Raw genomic sequence first — 9,912 nt, 5'->3', positions numbered from 1 at the left:
ATTATGCGATAAAATGCGTTTAGATAGTATACGTTGTAATAGTATTAAATGCGATAATTGCGTTTTGAATAAGCGTTGTGAATGCGTTGTAAAACATAGTTTAAAATATCACTAACCAATATATCGATTATCGAATCTCGAGAGTACAAGTCAATTAAGCACGAAATGTCAGATCTGAGTAACAACATGACTTGACCTTGACTTTGACTTTGACTTTACCCGGAAAGTCGGGTTGTTACAGATGCATCTCCGAAACCAACGGGTGTGGCGGATTTCAGCAACTGTGGAGAGAAGAATTTCAATGATGATGTTGGTGAAGAGGAAGGACTTAGTTGAACCCACGATTAACATAGAAAGTTAAGTCAATAAATTGAAGGAGTTGGGTTAAAGAGCATAGATCATGGATTAAAGGTGGAGGTGGTGGTGGGTTGAAGGTGGAGGTGGAGGAGATGGTGGTGATGGTGGGTTGAAGGTGGAGGTGATGGTGGTGGTGGGTTAGAGAGAGATGTGGAAGAAGATGAGGGTTGGGCCCATATTTTTTTGGTTTTATTTTTTATTTTTTAATTGTTCAGGGACAATTTAGTCATTTGACATTGACTTCATTAGAAAATTTAACAAGTGTTAGTGTTAGGACCACCCTAGTTTAAAAATTGCAACCATTAAGACCTAGTGTGTAATTAGTGAACCCTTGGAACCAAATCTGCAATTTTCACAAACCATAGAGACCAACCAAGCATTTAACTCTAAGTAAGGTCCATCAAAGTTTTGGGTGAAACAACACACAACTTCAATGATTTCTTTCCTGTTAAATCATGCCACATAACCATCATATCCAGGGGTGCAACATAGTGGGGGTGGGAGGGGGCGCCCCCCCCCCCCCCGAACTTTTCGCTCAGTACAGTAGTGCCTGATATATAGTTTTCGTATAGAATTTTTTAGGTATATACATTTTCGAACCCCTGATTTTATAAATTTTTTTTAGATATATACTTCGATCCCTCGGTCGGAAATCTCAAGATTTTATCACTTTATCACTGATCATATCTCCATGAAGATATTTTCATGAGATTTTGCTACAACATCAACCTACTCATCATTTCTTTGCCATAAACATAAACAACAATATTTTGTGAATTGAGAAACTATCATACATGATACACATACACCAAAGATCACACACAAAAGTGATCCGAGATAAAGAGTGTGCTATGGCGACATGAGACGTTGGCATTGGTCATGAGTGGTACTACGACGGCGATATATATCGGTGTACATGGCGGTCATCAGTTTAGTTTGTATACACAGATCTTTTCTTTGAACTAAGCAAATATTATATATCAAAAAAAGAACATGCAACTAACAAAAGCAATACCACGTACACTTATTTAGATACATTTTGGATTTGAAATTTACACCACTCAAACCATTTCAATTTCATTGAATCATTTTTTTATTTAATATTAGGTACTAATGCTGTACAACATTAGATTTTTTTTTTGAACATTTATTAAAAATCAACCAGTTAATCTCACCGATTAACCGGCATTAATACAAGGTCCACCAAAAAACAGATCATTAAGCTCCCATACAATGTAAATTACGTCAAGCCATGACAATTTGCTCTATTTTTTACCCAAAGAAAGCTATACGTTTTGATCTCCTCCTTCATGCTCACCAATTTGCTTGTCGTTAAAAATGATGTCACTGCGATTCTTCCAAATTATCCATAGAGTAATATGAAGAATGGAAAGAATAACCTTGTGCCATACTCCGAAACCGCGGTTCCTGTCTTGCACCTTCACGACATCCTTTAGATACAGAAAAAACACACTTCCAAGTCTGCACCATGTGACAACGAAGTCCCAAAGCTGTTGGGTCAGCCCACATGCGATAAATAAGTGACCGTCGTCTTCATCTTGATCCCTAAGAAATTACACACCACTGAAGGAATGTGCAAATTTCGTTTTCTTAACCTGTTTAAAACGACCCGCCAAGATAGAAAGTTTAGTTTTAGAGTAAATCTAAAACTTTTAACTAGTAAATCTAAAATAGCTTTACCCACTCATTGAAAAGTGGATGTAAATATTTTACCCAGTTGCATTGCAGAGTGTAAAGAAAACAAAATATTTATTTAATTAAAATAAAAACGCGTTGCACGTGTTAAGTAAAGCAGCAGAAAGAAAGGCAGGGAGGCAGGCAGGCGCGTGAAGGCAGCTTAGAAAATGAGTGTGGGCGCGTGTGAGTTAAAAATAAAAAAGAGATGACTGGTGTGAGTGTTTGGTTTTGGGGGGGTTTCGTTGGGGAAAAATGGTTGGTTGGTTTTCATTCTCTCTCTCTTCTACTGTTGGTTTTGTGGAGAGCAGAGAACGAACCCAAATCTCTCTTTCTCTCTCTTCATTTCTCTCTCTCTCTCTCTAAAACTCACATTCCATCGCTTCTCTTACTGATTGCCGGAGACGTTCTTTCGCCGCCGGTTAATCAAACGACGTCGTTTCTACTGTCGTCGTATGCTGAATTATCACACCTACTCTCGCGATCCACTCTCACCGTCGAGGTGTTTCTTCTTCTTCTTCTCTGTTTCTAGATCCGTTTATTTGTTCGTGTATATATATATATATAATAACGTAATTATGAATATGTAATGAAATTGTTGTTTTGAGCTGGTTTTGATTTGAATTGTGATGATCGAATGCGAGTGTCATCTTTGATTTCGTGCTTTATGATTATCGGTTCAGAATAAAGATGATTGTTGATATTGTTAATGCGATTCTCTGAAAGTGTTTTTTGAATAATATTATTTTATTGTTTTGATGTAAAGGAAGGAAGAGTATATTATGTGATATGACATGACTTTTTAATCATTTAGCACTGGTTTGGACTTTAGAGTAACTAGAGTTGGCAGCTCTCTCTTTTTGTTGTTATAAAGGAAACTATTGATTTTTAAACATGCTACTAGTTACACTTGTACTTCAATTTATGACATCTTATAGTGTTCAATGTATGTATACTAGTGGTTATACACTTAATATTTACCCATGGATACATTACTATTCATAGTGAGTTAACAAATAATAATGTATGCACACAGTGAACCGTGTATCGAATATTTCTAAAATGATAGTGGCTATAATTTGAACTCAATCATGCATGTGTGTCTGTGTATAGATACAGCGTTGGGTTCAATGAGAATCGTTAAATATATAGGAACCATTTTATTCAGGGATGAATATATGTATTCACTCGTGAATACATTATAATCGGTTTTAATGATTCAACAAATAATTAATCCCAGGTGAATAAAATGATTCTTGAATATTTAGTGGTTCTCATTTGAAGCCACCATGGATATATGTTTGTGTGTGTGTCATGTGTGTGTATAGTTATATTTATGTAACTTGTTTTCTTCAAATAAAGAAACCAAAAAGAGTTAATTTAAGTCCATAATAAGAATACGTGCATGCAATTGACATGAAGTATTAGCAAAGGAAGAGGAAAAAGTTAAGGAAGAGAATATGTTGTTACATGAGTGAAGTATTACAAGAAGACAAAGGAATAATTAATACTTAAATATCTTTTTAAATAATCTGGATTGATTAACACAAGTCATGATATTTCCAGATGTACTTTGAAAATTGAACTAGTGATCAATGGAAGCGATGGAACCGGGACCTTATCCTGTGCGTGAAGGAGAGCCCGATTGTTCTTATTATATCAGAACTGGCCTTTGCAGGTTTGGGGCAACATGTCGTTTCAATCATCCTCCTAACAGGAAACTGGTAATCCGTGTTCAATAATAGTTATTAATTGTATTGAACAATGAACATTTGTTTTTGTGTTTTTATAATGGTTTGTTAGTATCCAAAAAACTGTTGTAATCGTTTTCTGTTTTTGTGTCTAGGCCATTGCAACTGCGAAAATGAGAGGAGAATATCCAGAAAGAGCAGGACAACCTGAATGCCAGGCAAGTATCAATTTTCCAACTGTGAAAATATCCTTTTATTTAAAATATGTAATGACTAGCTATTGGTGTTGTATTTCTTTTTCTTTTCCAAAATTTATGACAGTACTATTTGAAAACGGGTACCTGCAAATTTGGAGCAACATGCAAGTTTCATCATCCCCGGGACAAGGCTGGGATTGCAGGAAGAGTTTCACTAAACGTCTTAGGTTATCCGCTTCGAACGGTTCGCATTCGCATCTTTTGTTGCTCGGTTATTACCAAAAAAACCAACATACGTTTTTTAGCTGGCAATTGGGTACCTGTTAAGACACGATTAGACCCGTTTGACTGAAAAATACACCCTTTGACTTTTTTAATTTTTAAAATAATTAAAATTACAATGTTAGGATCTATCATTTATTCACATAAAACATAAAACTGTTTTATAAACATGAGGTAGAAAGTAGTTAAACGAGTCGTAATCATGTTTGAAACTTATGTTGGGCGCGTCGTCAGAAACCTGTTAAACTTGTTAAGTATGTTGGATTTTTATGGCACTAAACTTCTATAGTTATATTTACTTTATCATTTTTTTTTTTCAATAAGAATATTGAAATGATTAGTATTGATATGTAATCTCTTTATTTTGTGATGCAGAATGAGGCTGAATGTGCTTATTATCTGAGAACAGGACAATGCAAATTTGGAAGCACATGTAAATTCCACCACCCGCAACCGTCTAATATGATGGTTTCATATCGCGGTTCCCCTGCTTATCCTACAGTCCAGTCACCAACTAGTCCAGGTCAGCAGTCATACCCTGGAGGATTAACAAATTGGTCTTTGTCTAGAGCTCCATTCGTTAGTCCACGCTGGCAAGCCCCTTCAAGTTATGTACCAATGATTCTACCACAAGGTGTCGTATCAGTTCCGGGATGGAGTGCATACAGTGTAAGCTGCCTTTGACCCAATTGACCTCAGTTTTTGTCTATTGGGCCTGAATATCCCATTCTAATAGCTTCTAAGATTGAAGAGATGAATTCACTAAATTACTATTTAATAGGATGAAAAAGATAAAGAATTGAGTAAAATGCCATTTTCGTCCAGTTTTGCGACTTTTGTTCAAAGGTTTGTTTTTCTCATCTAGATCCAAAAGGTTTGAAATCTTGCCATTTTCATCCGACTCGTTAACTCCATCCATTTTTCTATGTTAAGTTAAGGGTATTACCGTCTTTTTAGACAGTTTTTATTAAACTTAAAACATTATAAGAAATAAAGTCAACAGAACGGTGTTTTTTTGGGTAAAAGAAAATATCCAAAGAGACAGTAGTAACCCCCCCCCCCCCCCCCGCGACTTAACGGAGAAAAACGGATGGAGTTAACGAGTCGGATGACAAATGGCAAAATTTCGAACTTTTTGGATCCAAATACGGAAAAACAAACGTTTGGACGAAATCACAAAATTGGCCAAACCTCAGGGACGAAAATGACATTTTACTCTAAATAATCTACAAAGACAACTACTAAAACACTAGCTTTTCTTCAGGGTCAACTCGGTTCAGTTTCATCTTCAGAAAATCAACAACAAACTGCTGCAAACAGTCAAATATATGGCAGTTCAAGCCAAAATGAAGGAGAAGCACTACAAGGAACTTATCCTTCATATCGTACTGGATATTACGCGTTACCAAGTGAAAATGTGTTCCCTGAAAGACCCGGTCAACCCGAATGTCAATTTTACATGAAAACCGGTGACTGTAAATTTGGTGCAGTTTGTAGATTTCATCATCCCAGAGAAAGAATTATTCCTGTGCCTGACTGTGCTCTTAGCCCAATGGGCCTCCCTTTACGTCCGGTTAGTTCTACTGATTTACTTCCATAATTTATAAACTTCATTCTTAGCCCAATGGGTCTTCCTTTACGTCAGTCATGAATCGTGTAACCTGAACACGACCCATTAAACCCATTTATCTAAACGTGTCAAACAAGTTGACAGACTAGCGATAGTACTGTAGTAATCAGGTTGTAAACATGTTAATCGAGTTGGTGGGTTTTAAAAAGATGGGTTAGACGGGTTAACGGGTCAGCCTTAACATGTGGGTTGGTGGGTTCTAAAAAGAAGGGTTAGACAGGTCAGCCTTAACATGTCAGGTTGGTTGGTTTTAAAAATATGGGTTTGTTTGGTATGGGGTAATGGAATGGACAAAGGAATGGAATGGACGAGGTAATGGAATGGACGAGGGAACGCAATGGATCATTACCATTCCATGTCTTGTTTGGTTACCATGTGTGAATGGAATGAGTTATTATTGTGTATTGTTCGAAAGGCAAGAAAAACGGAGTAATAAAATCAACGGTGAGTGGTGGTGGTGGTGGTGGTCGGTGATAGTGATTGTGGGTGGTTATAGGTGGCGGTGGTGGGTGTCTGCGGCGGCGATGGGTGGTGGTGGTGGCCGGCGAGTGGCGGTGCGGCGGCGACGACGAGTGGTGGTGGTGGTAAGGTGGTCGTTGGTGGAGGGTGGCAGCAGAGGTGGCGGTTGGTGGCGGCGGCGGCGGTTGGTGGTGGTGGTGGTGCTAGCGTCGACGATGGTGGTGGGCGGCGGCGGCGAGTGTCGTTGGCGGTTGGTCGCAGCTGTGGGTGATAACGGTGGTGAGTGGGTGGCGGCGGCGGTGGCGGCTGTCGGGGTGAGGTGGTGGCGGGTGGCGGCGATGGCGTCGATGGTGGGTGGTGGTAGTGGTTGTGGTGGGTTGTGGCGAAGGTGGTGGTTTGTGATGTTGTTGATGAATGGTGCAAGGGGGGATGGAATGGAAAAAAAAACATGGGGGGTGAAAGGAATGATTTTGAGGGAATGGAATGCATTTTGGAATGGGTGATTCCATTCCATTGACCAACCAAACACCATTTTCATCACTCCCTCGTAATTATCCATTCCATTCCACCTCTCATTCCTGCATACCAAACACTACCTATGGGTTAAACTTAAGATGGGTTAGCGGGTCAACTTGTTTGATTAAATGGACTAAACAAGTCAACTTGAATATGACTCATTTATTAAACGGGTTAGGTATGAGAACCCAAAATCTGATTACTTTTCGTGTCGTGTGGAAAGTGCCATCCCTAAGAATAACTGACATATTTTTGTTTTTAATTCTTTTGCAGGGAGAGCCTTTGTGCATATTCTATTCGCGTTATGGTATATGCAAATTTGGTCCAAGTTGCAAGTTTGACCACCCGATGGGAGTCTTTGCTTACAATATCGCAGCATCCACATCAGCAGACGGTCCAGCTGTCCGCCGCTTTTTAGGCTCATCTTCCACAAGTGGCGCGTTAAATATGACTCCAGAAAGAAGACAAATGTCCACAAGTGATGACAATATTGACACAGAGGGATGAAGATCTCCCAAGTGACTTATATTTCCTACAACCTTTTTGGAAAAATTCAGAAAAAAAAAAAAAACAAAAAACAAAAACAAAAAAAGCTTGTAACTTTATTTATATTGTTGGGGATGTACATAATACATGTTAAAGTCAACCCGTTCTGAAAAATCGATTCGCTTGCGCGATCTGAAGAACTGTGTTGATGCTTTGTACAACTCCTCATTTTTGTCACATTGTTAATCTATTTCAAAATCCTGCATTTCTGATTTCTCTATATTTTATTTACTTTATTTTATATTTTTGTACTTTTATATATGAAGTATATGTTTCCCCATCATTAAGAATTGGTTTAAAGCTAACATTCCTACTAGAAGTCTTGCTCGAGCCCTTTACTGTAAGTTCACTTTTGTACTTGTGTTACTATTAGGTTGGTTGGAAACATTATTGGGTCGTGCTGGTTGGGTAACGTGAAATGGGTTTGCACTAAAACGGGTCATTTTTAGGTTGTGGTCAAGACAGACTCGCCCTGGTTGACCTGTTTGACCATTTTTTTTTTTTATAAATCTTTGTTGTAGTAATAGAAAATAGACTTTGGGTGATTTCTACCCATTTAAGATAAAACAGAACTCAAATCGACCCGTTTAAGTAAATAGATTGAAATCACTACCTCTACTTATTAGTGTTGTATTAACGGGCTTTGAGCTCAAAGTTTATCTTGCTTTAGGAATTTTTCTAATCATCCGATTATTGCAGGATCTCGGGTTTAAACTTGTCAGATATACAAAATATGGATTTCTTATTTTCATGGGGGATGACAGACGCACAAACCCGTATGGACCTTTTTCTCGGTAGGGTTTGTTCTTTATAACTTTTTGAGTTAAATGTCATTTTAGTCCCTGTGGTTTGGGTCATTTTCCAGTTTAGTCCAAAGGTTTCATTTTTAACCTGTGGGTCCAAAAAGGTTTCACAGTTGCCATTTTAGTCCACTGGGTTAACTTCATCCATTTTTTCTGTTAACAAGAAGGCCAATTTCGGTCATTTTTATGGCTGAATTGCCCTTTTATTTAATAGAATTACATACAAAATGACCAAATTGGCCTTCTCGTTAACAGAAAAAATTTATGAAGTTAACCTAGTGGACTAAAACGGCAACTGTGAAACCTTTTTGGACCCACAAGTTAAAAATGAAACCTTTAGACTAAACTAGCAAAATGGCCCAAACCACAGGGACTAAAATGACATTTAACTCTAACTTTTTCATTAGATAGGTGGTTTTCAAATGAGAAACATTAAATAACTAGTCTAATACCCGTCTGGTGGACGGGTTTCGCTAACAGCATAGCAAACAAAGATAATCCTATTTTTATAGTGCCAATTTTTTTTTCTGTTGGAGACATGTACATTTACCATATAAAATAACTGTTGTATGCCTACAAATTAAATAAAACAGTCAAAACTTATTATATCTTTCCGTTAAAGATATATTGTAAACAAAAACCTAGCTATACACACGATTCGCTATTAAAAATTTTGCAGATAAATTACACATTTTAAGACCATAATCCAGAGTTTGATAGCATACTTGATGCATAAAAAGCCTGCATAAAGGCAGGTAGGGTTCTAAGCGTCAACAGTGAGCCGTCCATGTTCGATTGTGAATCCCCATGTATCGTCTGGCATTCTTGGTCCAACAGGTAGCTTGGAAATTGTAACCCTATGGTTATGGAACGTCGTGACCTAAATTTTTATGTAAACATGTTTGTTATCCGGTTAATGTTTTACTTTTTTTTAAGGTTAAACTTTCATTAAACACCAAGGACGACTACCTCCTAGGCAGAGATAGCGACCCAAAAACAACTTACATCAACTCGAAATTACACCATTTATCCCATCCTACAATATCCTTTTTAAACCTGTATCTATTGTCACACCATGACTTTTGTGGAAGCGTGTGATGTGTGACTTGGTCAATATCATTGCATTCGATTATAACAAACAACTAAATGATTAACACATGATGTTCAACCATTCATAAGTTTCAAAATATTACAAACCCAAGTTGTTTAGTACCAACCAACAAACTTCAAGTTTAGTTTACAAACCATTCAAATAGAAATAAGTTCCATAAAGGACTTTTAAACAAAAGACTTTTTAAACCAAGACTTTGATTCATATATCTTATCTAAGATAAGATATCCCAATCAAACCCTTCCAAAACAGGATGACATCACTTCTTGAAAACACTTCTTGAAACCTTTCTAACGCCGCCAGATCAATTAGTTTCCTAAAATACATGTAATTTGAAAACATCAGCAAATGTTGAGCGAGTTCATTATTAGGTTCAGAGTACACACGAACACAGAACTCACACACATACACACTTTTCTGTTGAAGAACACAAAGATTTATAGTGGTTCGGTCGGTTCTGACCTACATCCACTGTGGTAACTAGGAGTATTTGTTATTAAGCTTGGTACAAGAATTTACAGATACAAACAATCTCTTATATAAGATTGGATGAAAGAGAAGATTGTCACAAAACATGATCCGTGAATAATGGGTTGCTGAGAAGATTGGATAATCTCAGCCCCTT

The 9,912-nt window shown here is 37.4% G+C and overlaps 1 protein-coding gene across 1 annotated transcript; it reads left to right on the top strand.

Annotated features, from left to right (window-relative positions):
• The first annotated feature begins 2,276 nt into the window (after positions 1 to 2,276).
• LOC110926503 (zinc finger CCCH domain-containing protein ZFN-like) lies at positions 2,277 to 7,589 on the top strand. The gene is made up of 7 exons (XM_022170273.2): positions 2,277 to 2,554; positions 3,619 to 3,776; positions 3,899 to 3,961; positions 4,065 to 4,184; positions 4,598 to 4,891; positions 5,487 to 5,795; positions 7,101 to 7,589. The coding sequence occupies exons 2-7, from the start codon at positions 3,648 to 3,650 to the stop codon at positions 7,332 to 7,334; spliced, it is 1,149 nt and encodes a 382-aa protein (XP_022025965.1). The 5' UTR covers positions 2,277 to 2,554; positions 3,619 to 3,647; the 3' UTR covers positions 7,335 to 7,589.
• The last annotated feature ends 2,323 nt before the right edge of the window (positions 7,590 to 9,912 follow it).

This window comes from Helianthus annuus, chromosome 14, assembly GCF_002127325.2.
Source record: "Helianthus annuus cultivar XRQ/B chromosome 14, HanXRQr2.0-SUNRISE, whole genome shotgun sequence".
NCBI lineage: Eukaryota > Viridiplantae > Streptophyta > Magnoliopsida > Asterales > Asteraceae > Helianthus > Helianthus annuus.
Note: the sequence above shows the minus strand (reverse complement) of the source record. Positions and strands in the feature narration are given on the sequence as shown.